Raw genomic sequence first — 21,767 nt, forward strand, 5'->3', positions numbered from 1 at the left:
TAATATTTGCAGTGTTCTTGTTTCCGCCATGCACTATGAATCTTAATAGAAATGCCACGCTCTTACTCCAGATGAAACATTTTCCAGCAAATGAACTGTGGCAGCTTTGCTGTTCTGCTCTTTTATCAGTGGTGTTATGAACGAGTTCAAGACTGGTTTAAAGTAATTTGTGGCTACCAAGTCAATGTGCAGTAATCACTGATTAGGAAAAGCTTATTCACTTCCACTGAACTGAAAAAATATGAAAGCAGCACCTATAGCTAGGAATCCTGGTTCTTTAAAAAGGGTTAAAAAAACAAACATTGAAACAAGAGGTGGGCAGAGGACCAACAATGACTAAAAAGGAAAATAGAGCACAGGTGGCTACTGCCAGGCAAGAAGAAAAACTTCCCTGTTTTACCAGGGGCTGCAAAACACACAAGGGAAAGGACACATGATAGATACCGCTGTGAGAAAACTTTCCAAACCAGTAGCTAGGTGTCACGGTGAACAATTTTTTTAATGACAATTTGTTTGCAAAGGTGTGGAAAAAAATACACTTCTAAAACTTTTAACATCTCCAAAATCCTCTCCCCGCAGCATGGCCGGTAAGGAACCGACAGCCTGGTGCCCTGAAGCCTTGAGCGAGTCTGGCAGCCCCCAGCCCTCTCCCATACTGCTGCCACAGCCTCCTGTCACCTCAACACGCTCCTTCACTGCTTTCTGTTGTCTTTCCACTTACGATGCCAGCACCGGCAGGAAGTACCATTGTATTGAAAACCCACCTTCATGGCAGTGTGGCGTGCATCCCACGCCATCAACTTTCGTCACAAGGGTGCCTGTCTCCAGCAGGAGACTAACAGGCTGGGGTAACAACAACGGGAGCGACAACCTCACAGCGCTGTCTACAAAGTGATCGTATCCTTATGACTTGACATGTACTGACTTAGTAGTTAGACCCTTGCAAACCAATCCCAACCACCTGTGCTAATTCCTGAGAACTGCCTGGTGCAAGCGTGCAGAGGGGCTCACCAGTCTCACACCGCTCACAGCACATGCTGTTCTCATCCCCCAACAGACACCCCCCCACCCCCCCTGCCCCGGGGACTTACACACAGTGAGAAGGGGTCTGTGATCTCAAAATCTTCCCAGAAGTTAACAGCAGATTTCTATTGTCAGCAGATGATACAGTACAGGACTCTTTTTTTAAGGTTTATTTGTTTTTAAGTAGGTAGGCTTAGTTGATACTCCAGTGAATATTTACAATACCTGGCTTTAGCAGGTAAACTAGTAATATGAGATGCATAACATAAGCATTATATGTAAGTCCAATATATTAGCACTAGCGACACTTTATGTATCCATTTCTATCGATTTTAAAACCCACACTAATTTAGAAGGTCAGGGTAGACGATTAAACGTTCACCAACACGCCACCCTGAAACATGGTTTGACCTGTCTTAAACACATTAAACAAGATGCAATGAAGGAATAAAAAACATGTATCGCACCAGGCACGCAAAATGCCACCACAGAAGATTAAAGCAAAAAGCAAAGTAAAATCATTTGCAGCAGCTCAGCATGACATAGACACACCCTAAAAGAAAATTAATCTAATGAAACACAGTGGTTTTTTTCAGTAAGTTTAAGCATTAAGACTCAAATCCACGTATAAATACAAATATGTGATCAGGTATTTATAAACTCTGAAATCAGACACTGAGCTGTTAGGGTAAAAGGAAAAAAAAATATAGTTGAAATTAACCTGGAAATGTTAAAATTTGGGCTACTCTGATTTATGAAAGATACATGGACAAAAGGCTGCAATTAAACAAGAATATCAGTTTTTTCTGTAATCGGCAATTCCCCATTTTTTACTTACATCCCTAAACATACACTACTAAATCCAAAAATAGACAGGCAGTTTGGAAGTGCTGCTTTTAGTGAAGGAAATCAAACCAAACCTCTGAGAACTCATTTGGTATAAAATAAATTTAATTAAATAATTATAAGAGTAAAAAAATTCTGACTCCACCCTCTTCTCTCAACTGTCACAAACTGTCCCGAATTTCCCCTTCTTCCACAGACGAAAGGGATGAACTTTCACTGTCCGAGTTCTCTGCAGGTTCACTGCCATCTGAGGGTGTAGGAGACAAACAAAAAACAAACAAGCCATTAGTTTCAGCAATGTTGTTTGCTCATCAAACAGAAACAGTTTCATATCTTCTTTTCCTCTTAATCACACTTTCCTTCAGGACAGCTATTTCATAAGACATAATCAACCTCATAAGATGGGATAAAGCCCTGGGCAGGACTTTGTTGCTGAAGGAGAAAGCAGGACAATGTTGAGAATTTCTTACAGTTTTTAAATCTTGGTCTTTCAGTCAAGTAGGTAAGCAGAGTATTTATTCCCCACAAAACCCTTCCCCTTCATCCACTGAGAATTTAAGATTCTTCTCCTGGCTTTAGATGTTGTTTTCTGGGTCACTACATACATCCATCACAACTGTCATGAATTACAAATCATTTACACTTTTATTAGCATTTCAGTTAAGATGGGGAACTACTAAGAAATTCTAAATGGAAATGGAAAAATAAGATGATGCACCTATGTGCTCCTTCCACGTGTTCCAGCATCATAAAGATGGTGTTAAGCTGTGTGAATCCATGAGCTAAGGCTGATGAGGTTAAGCTGCACAGTAATTTGTGCTTTAGGACACAGCTGTTGTGCTCTGATGAGATCATATCGTGAAGCATTCATTTCCCAAACTGGTCTTCAGCCTCACACCCCGAGACTCCTTCTTTAACAAGCACTGACCCCAGTCACCTTGTGGTGAGGTCAGCAAATGCCACTGCTCGGTGGCACTCAACCCGCACAAAAATAAAGTACAGCAGAGTGGGCCCATGATTCACACTCTGCTCTCATTGTTATTTTCAGTAGTTGATCCAACTATGAATTTAAAGAAGTTTTTGAGCATTTAGTGTCAGATGCTTTATGAAGGAAACATTACCAAAAGGGAACTGATGAAGTATACTTACTGTCCTGTCAAGCCAAGTTCTACAGCTGGCAAACACTGATAATACATCGGACACAGTGTGCACCTGTACAGTTTCAATGGAATTTGTTCAAGAAAATAGAAGCATTTCACCCAGAAACACTGGAGGTCACATTTTGTCTACATTAAATCTAGTGTATAATCAATTAACATTTATATGCCAGATATGTACTGAGTAATGCACAAAGTAAGGCTTGTTTTTGCCCCTAAGTCCTGTGAAAGCTTCTATAATCCTCTACTATCTTCAGCCATGACTGACCTTGTATGCTGAAATCAGAGCACCTGTAGTTTTTGCTATAAGCAAGTCAAGCATCAAAACATCGCATAAAAGAACGTGGCAATCTTCTGACTCACAGTGCAGCTCAACAGACAGATTTCAGCTTTAGTCTGTTACAGTAAGTTTTATTTAATAGTAATTATAGATTGTCTTCACTCAAAAATAACATGTTTGTATGGTGTTGATAGCATTGCCTATAAATTAAGATTGCCCAGTCCTTCCCACCATAAAATTGGCTGCAGTTTACTTATAATGTAAAATTTAAACTCTGGGTTTGAATTTTTCAGTGCTGGTTTCCTTCCTCAATTCCTATTTTCCTTATTTTTTGAAAGTTTCAGCCAAAATACTTCAGTCATTTCTGAGAATGAGGATAGGAGAAATAGGCTTCGTCCTCATTAAATTCTAGCAGTTTCTCTTTGAGGACATCCAGCTCTGGCTCTCCCCCAGTCTTTGGGGGCAGTAACTTGAATCCCGGGGGGAATGGTGATCTTTACCCAGCATGTGCCTGTTGCTACGGCTATGCTACTGTCCTTCCTGGGGAAGGGTGCAGATCTGAGATTGCTTGGTAAAGAAACAGTATTTTAGCAGTTGAACTCCCACAAGACACTGTTTCTTGTTCTAGCCTGTGTCCTTTGCAAACAGAGCCCGTGAGGGCTATGGTCGTTGGAGCCCCCGTGCTCTGGCAGACGCTCTGCCAGACATCCACTCATCAATGCGGCAGCTGTTTCCCTGGAATGCTGAAGGGAGGTCAGCCGGACAGGCTCTCCGAGACAAGTGTCCCTCCGGGTGCGCACGAAGGCGGCAGAAAGGAAAGGCAGTATGGTTAGAGAGAGGATAAGCAAGAGCAGGACGGATAGCTTAGGAGGGGCGTGCAACTGATACAAGAAGTCATACATGGCAAAGAAACTGGACTGCGAGAAACACACAAGATGCTGCAGCAGAAAGGTCACTTCTTGGGAGACGGGAGTCAGCTCAAGTACCTCTCTGATTATAACTGACTTCTCCCTGGAGGTGAACCCAAGATTTCCGCTCTTAGCAATTATCTGTGAATGCAGCTGGTAAAGCAGACTAAATACTGCTTTTTCTCCTTTATTCTGTAAAGATGGCACACAGCATAAGAGTATAATGATTGTGCCACACTTCAGCAGAAGTGGTATTTTGTCCTCACCGGGATAACAGCAACCAAAAAAGCCCTCGTATTTTTATATTCATGTTCTGAACATGCTTTTCCTGAAACAACATGGAGTTACTGTGGCAGGCTTCCACTCTTAACAGAAAAATCTCCAAGTATACAGGGTCCAAACCGAACTCAAGGCTGAAGTTAAGTGTTAATATTAAAATAAATAATATTAAAATTAAAAAATGTTATATAATAAATATACCCAAGACACCTCAACAGGGAACTATGCACTTGATTTTTATGGAATCTATAGAAACAGTTAAAAGAAAATAAATCAAAGGTTTCCAAACCCTGCAACAACTGCCAGTGTTCCCTGAATACCAGCTTCAGGGGTGACTGCTAAGTGAACGATCCCTGCGGCAGAGGAAGGTTACTATCTTGAAGACAGACGCCCACGCTGCCCGTGCCGCTGCGGCAGCACGACCTCAAAATACAGTGTTGTTCAATCAGCGCTTACTTGAATCTATATCCCTAAAAGGACAACCTCCCTACTGGCTCAGGAGACAACGACAACCACCCTACGCAGATTAGGTTTATGAGTCAATCAACTGTAGTGCCCCCCTGACATCTAAATCACGGAATGGTTTGTGTTGGAAGGGACCTTAAAGATCATCTAGTTCCAACTCCCCTGCCATGGGCAGGGACACCTTCCACTAGACCAGGCTGCTCCAAGCCCCATCCAGCCTGGCCTTGAAATCATAGGAGTGGGGCTGACTACTGAAAACCAAGGGACCTAGATCGAGAAATAATGGATAAACTGAAAGCACCTCATTTCCTTGCGCTCCAGTACACGTCTGTGCACTCCTAGGGTGAGTATCAGTGGACCTAGTTGCTCAGACAAGACTTCTACCTTATCCCCTGCCACGGTATCTCACTATCCAAAACTCCTGCTGCGCAGTGCAAGAAATGTTTGCACGTTGTTTCTTTGAGAGCAGATTGCTCCAGTGGATCACTTAGTGTTCTATCTAGCCGGAACAGCAAAGATCCATGGAAGTTTGATATCACTGGTACAGTATTCTCAGTGTCATATTTATTCAGTCAAATTATATGCACATAGAGGCATGAATGAGTTGCCACGGGGAAACAGTCACTGCAAACATATTTCAAAGCTTTTCTTCAGAAATCTGTAAAAATTACAGGCTGGCTCACCACTGAAAAGTATGGAATTTGGTAACCACAGTGACTAGCTGGAGGACAAGAGACAAGGGAACTGATTCCCTGTATCAGCACCTCCAGAAAGTGAGTTGGGACATGAAGCCTTTATATGGGGAGAAAGTTAACTGCAAAACTAAAACACAAATTCCTCCTAGACCTGGACTCTAAGTTACATCCAAGATGGAAGTTCTCCCTCAACTAAGTACTTTTTGAAAGGTAACACTGTGCTTTTAACCCGCCTGAAAAGCTAATTTGCCGTTACAATTTCTAGTAACTACCCTGTAATTCAGACTTGTTTGTCCAATGCTTGGAAATAATGGAGAATTATTCCTTTGTGTGATTAGCAGACTTACTTCAAACTCATCCTCCCCAGACAGCTTGACTTTTAGAAACAACCAACTCTGTCAAACTTTGCTACATTTATATTTACATTGTCCTAAATTTAGGACAAGGCTGAATACTTGTTTTACGTTAATGGCTAAAAATACACAAAAACCCCAACCAAACACCAGTAAACAAAGTTAGGAAAACCACATACAATACAGCTTATGGATGTAAACTATCAGCCAGCAGTTTTAAGACAGCATTCATAACAGTTTTTTTATAGCAATCTTTTCAATTCAGAGGGAAATACAAGACATACTGCACATTCCTGGCATTATTAATAGGCATATCCTTAATTATTGTTTATTTAAATAAAATATCTAAGTATAGCATATCAGGAAATAAATATATGCTTACCTTGGCCAAGAACCACCATGTCATTCTTCAATGTTTTTAGGACCACAAATAATGTTGGATACTCAATTATTACTTTGCCTTTCAAATTGTCTAGGAGGCTTCTACTGGCATCCAGTTCATTGTACCTTAAAAATAACAGGGAAGTTTATTTTGGATTTTAAGAGTACCAAGGACATACGGTACACTTGTGGGAAGGAGGTGGTGGCATGGAGGGAAGCTTCTGCCAATTCAGAGGATTTTCAGATGATATGTTCAGAAGAACTATCTTATGATTCAAATTACATGTCCAGTCTTATTATCCAGCTACATATGTTTTTTTTAAACCCTCCTAACATCTAAGCGTAACAACAAGAGGAGAATCAAATTTCTCTAAGGGCTGAAATGAGTTCTTAATGAGTATCTTTCAGATACAGACATAGGGTTATCAAAATGGGTATATTTACCAAAACTAGATTCTAAATTAAAAATAACAATGTTGTACTTCTGGGCTTTAACGCTACAGGTTTAATTTACATAGTTAGCAGTGCACCTTATGGATTTACTTACGAATTATCAGTGAAGAACTGGCAAGACAAAATAGAAAGCGAATCTGAACAACTACTAAAGCAAAGGTATACTGGAAGCACTTAGAACTCTGTTTTTATACAAGTAAGGGCTCTGATACCCGGAACATTGAGGCAATAATTTCTAAACGATGGTACAATATCCCTTTTATGTGTAATTAAATTTCTGCTTCTTATAGCACCACCTGCAAGCACCCTGTAGAAATCCCCACATATGTGTGTGCTACAAGAAGCACATGACTCAGATGCACAGTCCTTTCCCAGAAAACGGCTCCTCTTCACCGTGAAGCCAGGTACAGAACAAATAATGCCACAGTAATAAACAGTAAAGTGAGCATCTTCTCCACAATTGTTTCCTAGAACTGTAACATTCTCTCCCAACTCTCTAACTGAAAACCTGGGCGTGGGATTTTGGGGAAAGGAAGGGACATTTCAAAGCCCTCTGAAAGCGAAACCCCATTGCTTTCACTTGCTGTAAGTGTGGCATCCAACAGATGCTCTGATATTATTACGTTGCAATCTGAGTTATGCAATTCTTTCTGTAATCAGCATTATTAAATTACTACTAAGCTATTGTATCAATTAAAGGCAAATGAAGTTCAAAACCAAAATATACTGTAGGCAATAAGTGGAGAATTTCCCATAGCTGCTCTGCCTCCTCTGATCATTAACATATTATACAGTTGGGTTTTCTTTTGCCAAAACCAACGCTGGATGCGTGAAGGAAATTATATACTTTATGATTTACAGTAATGTGTGATTAAAAACAGTACATCAGAGGAGTCAGCACACAAGAATAATATTGAAGGTAAAACAGGATTTGAATTCTTGAGATTTAAGGGAAACTTAGTTTGAGCAAAAACTATTTCTCTCTCATATTCAACTTCAATCATCATGAAAATATTTGGTTTCATGTTTCTCTCAACCCAAAGTAATTATGACCTCTTCTTACCGAAACCCTTTAAAAGGGATAACAGTATATTACATTTCTTATTGAATGAATGCATTCATAACTTGTGGATTAACACACATGAACAGAAACATATTTACTGCTTTATTTACAGTACTCTAAATGCAAAGTATGGCAATACCTTTCCTTTGGCAAGGACCTCAACGCATTCTTTTCTGGTTAAGCAAACATTTACCACCAAGAGGCTAAAGTAATCCACATGCCACAATACACTTTCCATTATCTCATGTTTTAGACAAAACATCTTTAGCGTCCAGCTTGGCATAAGATAAAACGTTTGTACTTAAAACTATTTTATGATAGTAAGTTACTGAAGTGTTAGATCACTGAGTCAGAGTTTTATCTTCGTTTTTAAAGCAATTTTATTGGTTGACAGTGACAGAAAAAACATCTAAATTTTTAGTGCATAATGTAGGCTGTAAACTTCACGGAGACTCTAACAAAGGAGCTTGATGCTTCTCTTTTCTAAACTTTGCTCTTACTCTCTATGCTATCCAAAAGACCTCGTCTACCACATTCCCTACTTCATACACAAGTGCAAGTAGAGGTTATCTGCTAATCCACCTGCCAACCTCTTCCTTGACTGTGGACATTAAAAGATTTCAAAAGAAAACTAGTACTTATCACTCAATTCCAAAGTCTAATACTGGATGGCTCCTGAGCAAGACTGGTTTTTCAGGTTCTCTCTCTGAAAGACTCACGATAAAAACCTTCCCAATTTTATCCCAGAACTAGAATGAAGTCATACATCAGAGGGTGAACAACACAGACCTATGGGCAAAAGAAGACTGTCCCAGTAAGAAGGCTTTTCCAAAAGCCTACATACACATACAATTTCAATTTTTACTTATGAAAAGGCTGGACCTGTTTGAGAAAAATGAAATTAAATGAAATGGCATTTTTACAAGTCTTGTAACTTCCTGTAGTCATTATTCACCACGATGAGCTGAGGATGTAGGATAACACTGGAATGCAGGTCCTCCCATGTATTTGCAGGGAAGTGGTGTCACCACAGGTAGGAGATGGAGCAGGGAGAACCCGGTAATCAGATATTACCAGATGTTCTTTTATCACCATTTTCACCTACTTGTTGTGTTTCAATGGGACTGAGTAGCCTGCTCAGTAAGAACGCATAAAGAGCTGCAACCTTCTTCAGGCCCTTCCTTCACTGTGCATTTCAAGTGACAATCCAGTAAAATGAATGACAATCAGCATGTCTGTTCTTTCACTTGGACTCTTCCACGCTCCAGGGCCAGTTACAGGAGCCAACTTAACTGAGGCTGTCATCCTAAGCAAGCTCCTGTGGCCCCTCATGACAGGATGGATTTGAAGGTAAGCCTGGCTCCAAATGAACTGACCACCCTGACAGAACCACTGCCTGAATACCCCATCTTCACATCTTTCCTTTAAACCCTGCCCCTGCTTTCTCTTTTCTCCTGCTGCCCAGTTCATACAAACTGTCTGCGCTACAACTTCCCGATCCCCGTATTCAGCAGGACTTCTCTTTGCACTCTGCTCTCTCCATCTTCCTTCCTCCCTGGGATTTACTTCCCACAGATTTTCTTTCCCCCTTCCATACACTCCCTCAGCCTCCTTGTCCAACACCCACCATCTAATACACTTTCCTGACTCTTTTCTCACCCCAAGCAAGGCTTTATGACTCTGTCACGAAGCAAGAAATACACCTGGATTTCTTCTTGATAAGATAACTCCATTTATAAGGACCACAAAGAGACAATCTTAGCAGACAACAGCTTTTGATTTTAGCTGGAATGAAAAAACAGTAACTGCTTTTTAAAGGGAAAAAATTAAATAAATTTTGCCTGCCAGCAGGCAGTTTAAAAACCTATAAAAATTGTGACAATTGAGAAAATTTGACAAGATTCAGCAAGCCCACATCAGTTCCCATATGACTATTACATTTGCTCTATGAATGGCTTCGTTACCTCTCACAAAACGCTGAAATTAATGTGGCTCTGCACTTCTGATAGCATCTATAAGTTTCTGTGAAGGCGAGTTTCACTATCTATAGTTATTCTACCACCTTCCAGGAATTCAACAATTCAGTCTCCTAATCTGTCTCCCACAGGCAGGAATGCTATATTAGGTCACTGCATCACAACACGCTCCCCTCAAATGGAGCCCATGGCTATCATCGCAGTGGCGTAACTTGTCTCCATGGATTCAGACAGCAGGAAATTCCCTGCTGATCAGGTTTTCCTGAATGTCATCTACAGGAACTTTCATTTTAATAAAGAAAAAACCTGCCATCTGGAATTAAAGATAAATCACAACCATGTTAATTTTTATTTCAGTCTTGCAGATGCTGAAAAGAGAACAAACACGTTTTAAGCATCTAAATAATTGTAAATATTACTAAAATTCATACTTGTATAATGACACAATTTTCCTGTGACAGAGATCAACTAAAACTATTGCGCATATTTTAAACATAGATGATTTTTCTTCCTAGAACTGAGTGGAAACATCGAGGTATTTACTTGGCATAACTCAGATACAATAAATCACGTTATCTATTTTGGGTCTAGTCCCAAAAATCCACAACCAAACTTCTGCTAACTTATGGGAAGAACAAAGATGTACTCCTGCCCGCCCCCCCCCCCCCCCCCCCCCCAAAAAAAAAGAGGGTGAATTTCCTAGGTATCTTCATCTGCCTAGAAGCGCCCAAAGACTGGGTGCAGCATTTAAAAGCCTCTCCCAAGCACTCGTTCCGAAGTGCTGCAGCACAGCAAAGATAATAACTAACAGATGGACTCTCATTCCTAAGTTGTGAATAACCTCTTCGTGTGGTTATGATTTGGTGAACATGGAAGTAGTGAAATGCACTCTTGAATTAGCTATGAAAGGAAAGTTATATAGCAGAAAACACAACGTACTGAAATAACACACAACTTTTATATTTAATTTATCACTAGAACTGATATTCCAAAAATCTGGAACGCAGTGAATTTTGTTAGTCCATATGTGTGAAAAAGAACTAGAAAATTCAACGAGTGAAAAAGCAGCGACCTTAGGAACAAAAAAAGGAAATGACTTGCCATAACACTTCCTTTGTAATTAATTCTTATCAACGGCTGAACAATATGAAAGACCACTCTGCTGGAACACTCTTTTTAAGGAAGGGGGATGGGAACCCAGTTCAAGTTAATATTTTAATACGAAAAAAAAATTGTACTACAGTTTACACATTTTAATATTGTAATATTAATTAATATATTATATATAAAATTATAATACAATGACAAAATATTACACACTTAAATATTTTAAAACCTGCTAGCTCCGAATTCCACTCCTGGTCTCTGTTTTTTGCCCCTGGTCTAGGAGCTCCATAATTTGCCTCAACAAACATTGACTACCCTCTCCTCCTTACTGTCGATACCTGCACAGCTCAGCCTACACCAGCACACACCAGGTGCCCGGCGAACCCCTTAATTTTTAAGTCAGATTCCCATCTGAAGTAACACGTCCATCACAGATGTCCTTTTTCTGAAAAAATGAAAATTAGGACAAGAAACCTTCTCCTATCAACCACTTGGCCCACACGTCCTGCTAGGAACCAAAGAAACAAACACAGGAAGAAAAGCTGCCAACATACCAGGAAAGCATCTCAGACATCATCACCATCTCCTAACTATACCTACATACACAGAATACATAAAGGCACTTCCAAATAAGAAGAAAACACATGAAGCTGTTCCTTTTCCTTGCCATATTTTGGCAAAAAAACCCCCAAAGACCATATTAAGACAAGCTGTAACCATCAGTGGTCTCCTCTCTTTTATTGGCTGTAAAAGGCCCTTTCACTAGAGAAACCTAAGAACTGCTGAAAACTGAAGTGTAAAATGGCTGGGGGGGACGACACCAAACCACAAAACAACAAACCCCCCTCTTCTTACAAACATATTCCAGGGAGTTAAAACATCCTGGAAGAAAATAAATTAATACTCAAGTGAAGGCATCACGAACACTAATTGTTGTCACCTAAATTTTTTGGCACAATACCAAATGTCCAGAAAGATTTAATGGTTTCTTCACTTTTATCCCAGAAAATATGTAAAACAGTTAATGGAAAGAAGAGATAAGCAAGACCACAAGTATGCCACCGTAGAAGCACAAAGGCTGCCCTTGTTTAAACCTCTTGAGAATGAGGCAATTGCACAGAGAGAAAAACACGGCAAAAGTTGTTTAATGACAGTCATGGAAAAATATATCAACCGATGGACAAAACCCTTAAAGCAGATAAGGCATCTGCCACAACAATTTAGTGGACTGAGCATTGAGAGTGATGTGGTGAAAGGATTCAGGATGCACAATAATGATCTAAACATCAAATGAAGTACAAACCATTCAGCATCTTTTAGTCATGGGAGAAAGTATGACAAAACAGAAGGAAAATGTGAAACTAGCAAACGTCAAGTTTCTTGGATTTGGTAGAATTTGGTTCAAAGAATACAGTGTGATACTGAATTTCAAGAAAGCAAATACTTCCCCCATCTCGTAAAACATAATGAAAAGAAGTAACAAAATCCAGCAGTGAGCAAAGATGCTGTAATTCAAGAGCATCATGGCAATAGTCCTTCACACACAGAGGAATTTACTTACTTTGCAAAGTCAGGCAGCTTTACAAACTGCTCAAAAGCTCAAGGTTTACAAATCTTAAGTAGTACAGAGCAGACATACTGCAAGGCTACTGAATGGCTGAGATAAAGAAACAAAACAGCCTAATGAGTTTTAATGATAGCCAGAAGGCCTAAAGGGAATACGAAATTTCACAAGGGAGAAGTTACTAAAAAAAGAGTGGGTTGACTACTGAAGATGAACACCTGAAGTGTCAAAAACTGAAAAGATACTAGTGGCATCTTTAGTACAAGTGAAAGCTGTGGGTGGTTCCCAAAAAATGCAGGGAAGCAAAAATATGTAACTTGTACCATTAATAAATTACTGGCATGATCATGGAGAAAAAGCAAATGCCCAAAGTCTACATTAATTACAGTACTCTGTTACACAGCCTCATGAAACATTACTGTAAATAATTTTAGAGGTGGGGGATGTACCAAGGAATACCAAAGGATGCAGCGGAAAACTCCTAATACATGAAGTTCAGAAAACCAATAGGTCAAATTGCATTTGACAACTTAACACATATAAGCAGTGCACAGATAAAATAAACAGAAATACAAAACTGATGAGAAATCAGTCTTTGTATATTAGCAAGACTTTTGTTATTACACTTGGGTTAATCTAATGAACCTCCATTTCAGGAACAGGAAGAATTGATACTTCTGTAGTTCTGGATCCCTCGACAGCAAATTCTGACTTCCAAACTGAGCTCATATGGAGATAGCCTGAATACCTCTAATGCTGTACTACATGGTGGAAACATATCCACAAATTTATACTTATTTGCATTGGAATCACAGTGCCATACACCTTCCACTAAGGGGTTACTAACGCTTTACAAAGAAAAGGAAAAGCTATGAAATAAAGAAAACAAATTATTTTCTTGGCAAACAAGCAGGAAGGTCAATTCCTTCCTTGGCAAGGTTGAAACAATCAGCCCTAGCTCATTTCTGTCAAGAAAGAGAAAAAACAGAGGGATTCCCCCTTGGCAGCATCAGCAGGAAATAACAGGTTTTCTCCTTCCTGACTGGAACATAAAGAGGTTCTACTCTACTACGCCTTTCTGAGAATGCTGATGCCTATGCTACCATGGTTCACAGCGCTGCAGCTTCCAAATTCAGCCTATCACTTCAACTGCCCATGAAGGAGTTTGTATCTTTGCTTCTAGAAGCCTCTTAACTCCAGCCTTCCCATGCTGCCTGGCCCCCCAAATTGAGAAACTCTGATAACTTTAAGTCAGCATCTCACTGTGTCTTTTTCTTCCAATAAACTAGCAGCAAATCCTCTTCTTCCTTCAGAAAAACACTTAACAACAACCCAGGCAGATACAGTTGAATTAAACCCCTCAATACATGTCACACAACACTCATGCTAGACTGGAATAGGACAAATGGACTGTATGTTATTTCTGCTCTACAGCCCATTTCTACCAGCTCCTTCTCCCAGCCAAGAGGCAACAGATTATTCAACAGGTTTTTGTCAACTGCAGTCTCTTCTTGGACTTCATGGCCTGTGTCCCTGCCTTCAAGTCTGCCTTATATGTGCGTGCTACACAGTACATGGACTTCCATGAAGGCATTTTTCAAACTATGCATATGTTGTATAGCACATACGTACAGGTAAGTTCCTCTCTGCTCCCTACTAGAGATGGTGAGCTGCAGCAAACTGCAAGATTTGTTCTTGAGACAGCCTTTCCTAGATGCACATTTCCTCAGAGCCAGGAGAAAAAAATCTGCCTCTGTACATGCTGGGTAGGCTGCTCACATGCTTCAAGCCCAGTTACGATGCAGAAGAGAGGCTACTGCGTAGTTTTATTTATGTTATAAAATTCAAGGTCCGCCTACCTGCTTTGCAAGCATGAAGGGTCTGAAGGTCTTCATGTCTGCCTGTGTGCTTACAGAACATCACTAGATGACTAGACAGGAGAAACCACTGGCTGAAGCCAACACTAACACTTCTATTGTTATCTCATCCTCCACCTATTCACTTACGGGTTCCTCTTCCATAAGTGGTCTGGATCAAACTTGCTGCAACGTAGACAGTAGAATTTTAGAGCGGATGCTGTAATTTCAAATAAATCTTTGTGCAACAGATGTCTCAGTCAGCAACTCTCTAGCTGGGACGCTCCAGAAAACCTAATGCAATACCATTAATTATAAAACAGTTCATCCAAAAGAATTCAGCATGTGTTACAAAATGTTGGATTGTTACTTCAAAAAACAGGCGCCTACTGGTTCATAAAGGAATCCCTTTCAAGGAAAAAAAATAATGAATGATTGCTCAAGATAGTAAGATGTACAAATTCTGGTATTTTTTTTTAATCATCCCAAAAATCTTCTCAAAGGTCAAGCAGTAGTCAGGCACCACAAACATTTAGCTATGCATGCTACAGATTCAGACCATACATATTTCTTATACCTACCACGACTAGTTTTCTGCTTTCCTTCTATGTTGTGTAATACAGGATTCCAATAAAAAACGTAAGTAGATAGGAAGGAAAAGTGACTATTTTTTACAGTAAAATCTACGTATCCTGGCATCTGTTGCTCTGCATCGCTTTTGTCAGCAGGGAGACGGATGCTCAGATAAAGGAGGAGTACGTGAAAAATGACACTGAAATGGCTGCAGTTACAAAACTAGAAAGCCTTAAATGACCTACAACAAAACGTAACAAAGTATTCAGTAAAAAATACTGAAGTTTTAATTAAAAAAGTCCGCGCAACAAAACTCAACACTCTGGGAAAAAAACAGCGGCAAGTATTAATACACAGGAGTGCTGTGTTTAAGAAACAGACTACCGACCAAATTCTATTTCCCCTTGAACAGTACAAAGTTGCCAGAGCCTGACTACAGTTGTGCAGGGAAGAATGACTATTGTAAGCTAGTTCCCTGCTTTTGTAAAGCTGGCAGAGCTGCTTTTGTGCCAGCTGCTGCAAGCTAGAGAGGAGTAGTGAATTCGACTGTCAATCTTCTGCTGGCATTGGTTAAAGCCAGCTTGGGGTCCGTTCCAGCTCATGCCAAGGCCAGCAGTTCAGCCAGGGATTTGTGTCCTTAATTCCTGTCTCATGTATACCATGTACTACACAAATGCGAAAAGAAATTGCTTCCTTAAGTAAGACTAGAGAACCTTAAATAAACCCACCCCACAATCTCCAGCGTTTGCAGAAAATGCTGAGGAAATAATGGTTGAAACGTGCTAATTCTAGTACATTTGTTTTGCTAGATGAAGTAGTATTTTTGAAATGAGGTTGTAATGTGATGATAAAAAGAACTGATCCATGCACAACACAAAGAGCAGTGCCTTTTTAAGGCAACCGAGTCATGTATGGAAAGCAGAAAGCAAAGACTGTAAGCTCTGTTGTTTTTACCTGAAGTTACTCACAAATGATAACGCAGAAAGAAGTGCCCTAGGAGGACAGTATGAAAAATTAAGGAAAGCACTAACACTATCAACATTTGAGGCTATCTGCAACGTATTTAAATGTAAGAGTTTTATAACCTTAACATCACTGACAAAACAGTGATCTATATCTAATATAGATTTTCAGTGACAGGAAAATAAATAATCCAATATAAATACTATTTTAAAAAAGATTTGGTTCCATTACACTTATATTACTCTCTGAATTCTAAGACTATTCGCTAAAAGTCACTGGCATATTTGCACATACTAAAGCAAAAAAACTTCATCTTCCTAAATCTATTACTGGGACTACTGTGACCTACTAACGTGATCTAACCCTTAGTTATTTAAAAACAATTGACTACAAAAGAAAATTCTCTTTGAGCACAGAACTCAAGTCATCCAAGGAAATAACTCTCATTTCTGCCAGCTGATCTTGAGACAGGGAAGTGCTCCAAAATTACTAACATCATCCAGCCTTCTGGGAAGTAACTGCATTGAATTAGTTAAAGCAAAACAAGTGTTCACCACCATAAAGCAATACCGTTTAGTAGAGAAGAACCTCTGATACTCGTTTAGCAGATTTTCTTTGTGGTCCACAAAAATTAAGTGGCAAACATGCCAGTATTCTCGTGTGCACCAGCCAATGTCACCACAGAGACTAAGAAGCCCCTTGACGTTGGAACTGGTATAAAAATGTTTGTGATATTTTTGGCTTTCTATGTAATTGAAGCGTGAGCTGCACCAGTACTGCTGATATAAAAAACAGTGCTAGAATTGATTCTATACACATCCTTGTATGATGTGGCAGTGTTACAACAGGAAAGCTACAGGATATAGTCTGGTATTGCTCTGTACTCTGGCTCCTTGAAGATTATGACCCACTGAAAGCAGTGGGCTTTACAAAGTTTTTAAGGCCAACTAGACTATATTTTCCAAGCAGCTAAATATTCTGTCAGTGCCTACCGATACTTCAAATTCCGAAGCCTTCTACAACAACTTATTCTGAAACAGTGTTCACATGCCATTCTGAATATACTAACAGGCAAAAAAGAAAACTTAGATATAGAAGACTTAACATTGATGTTTAAGAAAGCATTATTTTGTAATTTATTAAACTAAATGCACGTGATTAAAGACAGGCAACTATCTAAACTAGAATCATGCAAAATGCTACTGAATCCAGTAAAAGAGATATTCCACCGGTGGGTCTTAACCTCATTAAGATTTATTTTATTAATTGTGTCTCAGATTAAAATATCTACTGTAAACCAAGTCTGTTGCAGTTATTTCTCTTCTAGAAATAGGATAGTCTTATACAATAAGGATGAATAAATAACTTTTTCATTAAATATCTGTACTTACTTGTAACAAATATCAAGGGTCCATTGGATTTAGGAATTCCGTTTTTTTTGGGGTGGTGGTTTGATTTTTTTTTTTGTTACAGAAAGCCTAATAAGGCAATTCATAAGAAAATAAGAAGGTGTATTTCCCAAACCAGACTGTATAATTTGGCAGTTGCATCTTTCCTTTCCTTAGTGGAAAAAGCAATACTCCTACCATATGAAGTCACTTTGAAGGCATCCCAAATAAAGGATCTGAAGATAGTCAGGACACTAATTTATCCTGAAGAAAGAAAAGACTACTTTATAAAAGAATGTGGACTGTGAAAATCATCCAAGAGGCAGCAGTTAAACCTTTCTTGGAATAGTTACAGTCGAGGAGAGAATGGACACCAACCACCAACTAAACATTGCATAACAGGTGACAGAGGCAAGCAACACCAAATGGAAAACTATTATAACCCATTCAAACGCAGATTTTTTCCAAACCAAGGTTTTAAAGGAAGGAGAGGGTTGTGTAACACTCATTTTTTCAAACCCTCCTTTATAAGATTCTTTATAAATAAGGGCAGTTAATGAAAAGATTAACTGGTGTAACAGTTACAGAGTTACAGAGCGCTAGATGACTGGTAGGGAGGAAAGGACACGAGGAGAGGTCATGCTTTAGGTTACTCAAAGTAATTGTGGAGTGCTGCCAATTAATGCTGAATGCAATTCTTACAAGCTGGTTTTAAAGAAGACTGAAATAAGAACTTATCATAAAGTTCTCTAAGAACTGTCATCACTGATGATAAAAGGCACCTAGCAAGAAGAAAGCAAGCACCATGTGGTCTGGCAGCTATCCATGATACCTGCCCATGACTGAATTTACCCAGCTGCTTGCTTAAGTTCTGCAGAACTCCAGTGAGGAAGCAGCAATCTGTACTACATGGCTAATTTATATTTCTGGAGAAAGAAAAAAAGAAAACCCCCAAAAATTTAAAGCATTCTGCAAAGGACTTTCAAACTAAAAGGGCCATTTGCTGTGAAACATAGAAAACAGCCAAAACCAAACCACAAACTCCTGTTTCAAAAACAATTGCAGGAAATACTGAAATCCTTCTGTAGCATACTTATCTTAAAACTAGAAGACTAACATTTTATAATCCATAACAATCCTGCTTAGATGTTCTCTGAAACACTATTGCACTTCCTCAATAATACGTAATTGTAACTACGAGAAGTATTTTTTTTCAAAAGGTTCCGCTAAGCCTAAAACCAACATCCGATTCTGTTATCTAGTGCTTGTGGAGAAGGAATTTTTCCGGTGGGCACGGGGGGAAGCTTTGGATAACACAACATTCATGTAGATTTGCATGCATTAGGAGGCTACACCAATCCTACTCCTCCAGGCGCTCACAGTGGTGGAAGAGGATTCTGCCATATAGGAACATACAGACTAAAGCTGTGCAGAATGAGGTGGCACAGGCTGACAGATTACTCTGAGCTGACAGTGGCACTCAAGGCTACACAAAACAGCAGTTAACAGCTCCCCACTGTTAAAGGAACGCGGATAAAGAAATGTGAGAGAGCTCTGTCTGTGCTCAGCTTCTGTGGCACACTGAGCACCACTAAACAGCAAGCCAGTCCATGGGAAGTACTTCCACTACAATTCCAGGTACTGACTTATAGAATGAGAGCAATAAACCTCAAATTAATTTAACTGGAGGGGAGCCAAAAGGAGAAGAAACAGAAATAAATTCTCTCTTCCTTAACTGTAATGCAACTACAGTAAAAATTTAAATTCCCTCATAGAGCCTTTGTCACAAGAACTATGCTGGCATAACCGCGCTGAGAGCGCCTGCTGGCAGTGAGACAGCTTATGTCGACAGAAGATGCTTTTCTGCTGACACAGCAGTCCCACCACTGCAAACAAACTTTGTTCTTTCCTTTCAGAAGAGGAATTTTCTTTCAATATGCTGCTTCCTTGACCTGCCTGCACTGCCACAGCTGGGCCTGCTCCACCAACTTAATTGAACAGATTCACATAACTTCAAGTGAGGAATTGCATTTCCCAAGTCAAAACACTTTTCTATTTTAACTTTCTACAGTTCTTTTTAAACTTTAAACTTTACATTCAGTAAGTGGGATACAAACCAATTACTGTGACTTTAATACCAACCAACGCAGCTGATTCAGGGAATACAGATGAGGCTCAAACTTAAGGCTATTTAAGGTAATTTAACTTAATGAAAAAGAATTCTCTCTCAACAGATCTGTGAGCTAAGGAAACGTTCAGATTTCAGAAGAGGAAAATGGTTAAGTAACAAAAGAAACTGATGAGCACAAGAGACAGTCCACTCTGATACTAAACTGGTTTCTTTCCCAAGCCGACTATGCAATTTACACACTCTACTTCAAAAGATTCAAAGGCGAACTTTACCTGCTATTATAAAATCCAATTTTCCTTCTTTTCTAAAAAAGGAAATGTGAAAAACGCAAGCACTGAAACACCAGGGAAAACCCCATCTGTTTATTTTAAAAATACAGTAATTTATATGAATGACTATTCAAGATCATTGCTCGAATGCAGCCTTTCCAATCACGCACTGCAAGAAGATGTATGACAGTAACGTAACAGAATGCATTTCCAGGTTTTGCTGCATTAACTTCAGCTAATTACTTGAGAAGGGGATAGAGGTTGTTCACACTCTTGGAACATGTCCTAGATACCACATCAACAGTCTGCTCATGCAGACAAGTCTGCTAAAAATATTTTAAAAATGGGAAATTGTTTCTGATGTTGCTTCCCAGAGCTGAGCTCTAGAAGGGCTTCTTTACTTGGGTGCAACAGCACATACAACACCAGCACAACAAAGCGCTGGTATTGAATAGCCCTTCATGAGGCACTGGGAAATACAGCAGAAAGACGGCCTGCGAACTGAGAAAACTTCATCTGTGCAGGTGCCTCTGCAATTAGCTTCCCAGGGTATTTCACAATACCAGCATTTCTACATTTCCCCCCTGAACACCCAGAATCTGACAATTTTTAAACTAAATGGGAATCACTCCAGACATCTGTCTTTTAGAAATCTGCATAAATGTCTGTTTAATCCCTGCTGCCAGAGGCAGGGAACACCAGCAGGTCTTAATTACCTGGACCAGCCTCCCCTGGGACTTCCACCCATACTTTCTGCCCAGGGGTCCAGGAACAGGCTAGACTGTTTCAGTTGGAAGGGACCTACAATGATCATCTAGTCCAACTGCCTGACCAATTCCGAGCATGGTATTACAGGCATTGTCCAAATGCCTCTTAAACACTGACAGGCTTGGGGCGCTGACCACCTCTCTAGGAAGCCTGTTCCAGTCTTTGACCACCCTCTTGGTGAAGAAGCGCTTGCTAGTGTTCAGTCTAAACCTCCCCTGGCACAGCTTTGAACCATTCCCACATGTCCTATTGCTGGATACCAGGGAGAAGAGACCAGCACCTCCCTCTCCATTTCCCCTCCTCGGGAAGCTGCAGAGAGCAGCGAGGTCACTCCTCAGCCTACTCTTCTCCAAACTAGACAAACCCAAAGCCCTCAGCCACTCCTCACAGGACATGCCCTCCAGCCCTTTCACCAGCTCTCCTGCCCTCCACTGGATGCATTCAAGGACCGTTACACCCTTCTTAAATTAGGGGACTCAACTGCACACGGTGTTCCAGGTAAGGCCACACCAGCGCTGAACACAGAGGGATAACCACTCCTTTTGACCGGCTGGTTATGCTGTGTTTGATGTACCCCAGGATCCGGTTTGTCTCTTGGCTGCCAGGGCACGCTGCTGTCTCCTACTGAGCCGGCTGTTGACCAGCACCCTCAGATCCCCTTCTGCAGGCTGCTCTCCAGCCACTCCCCTCCCAATTTATACTTGTGCCCAGCATTACTCCATCCTAGGTGCAGAATCTGGCATTTTGACTTGTTAATTCATCCCATTAATTATAGGCCAGTGCTCCAATCTCTCTAGATCCCTCTGCAAGCCCTCTTGTCCTTCAAGAGAGTCAAGAGCACCTCCCAGTTCGCTATCATCAGCAAATCTGCTAAAATGGTGCGTTCCAACTCCTGCATCCAAACCATTGATAAATACGTTGAACAGAACTGGCCCTCGAATTGAGCCCTGAGGAACACTGCTGGTGACCGGTCACCAGCCAAACGTAGCCCCATTCACTACAACCCTGAGCTCTGCCCTTCAGCCAGTTCTTCACCCAGCAAACCATGAACCTGCTCACCCCACAGCTGGACAACCTGTCCAGAACGATGCTGTGAGGGACAGTACCAAAAGCCTTAGTAAAATCCAGAAAAATTAAATCCATTGCCTTTCCTTCATCCACTAGGTGGGTGACCTTATTATAGAAGGGTGTCAAATTAGCTAAACAGGACTTTCTCTTTGTGAACCATTGCATTAGTCTTTAAATAACTTTTAATAGTTACTCAGTAAA

General features: G+C 40.2%; 1 protein-coding gene across 1 annotated transcript in view; it reads right to left on the reverse strand.

The window, feature by feature from the left end:
- Positions 1-1,178: 1,178 nt before the first annotated feature.
- The window catches only part of ZNHIT6 (zinc finger HIT-type containing 6), a 36,712-nt gene continuing 16,123 nt past the window's right edge, over positions 1,179-21,767 (reverse strand). Inside the window, exons 9-10 of the mRNA XM_056355980.1 lie at positions 6,389-6,513; positions 1,179-2,116 (exon numbers count right to left, since the gene is read on the reverse strand). Of these exons, the coding sequence (XP_056211955.1) occupies positions 2,031-2,116; positions 6,389-6,513 (211 nt within the window). The 3' untranslated portion in view covers positions 1,179-2,030. The remainder of the gene's footprint in view (positions 2,117-6,388; positions 6,514-21,767) is intronic.

Source organism: Falco biarmicus, chromosome 11, assembly GCF_023638135.1.
Source record: "Falco biarmicus isolate bFalBia1 chromosome 11, bFalBia1.pri, whole genome shotgun sequence".
Taxonomy (NCBI): Eukaryota; Metazoa; Chordata; class Aves; order Falconiformes; family Falconidae; genus Falco; species Falco biarmicus.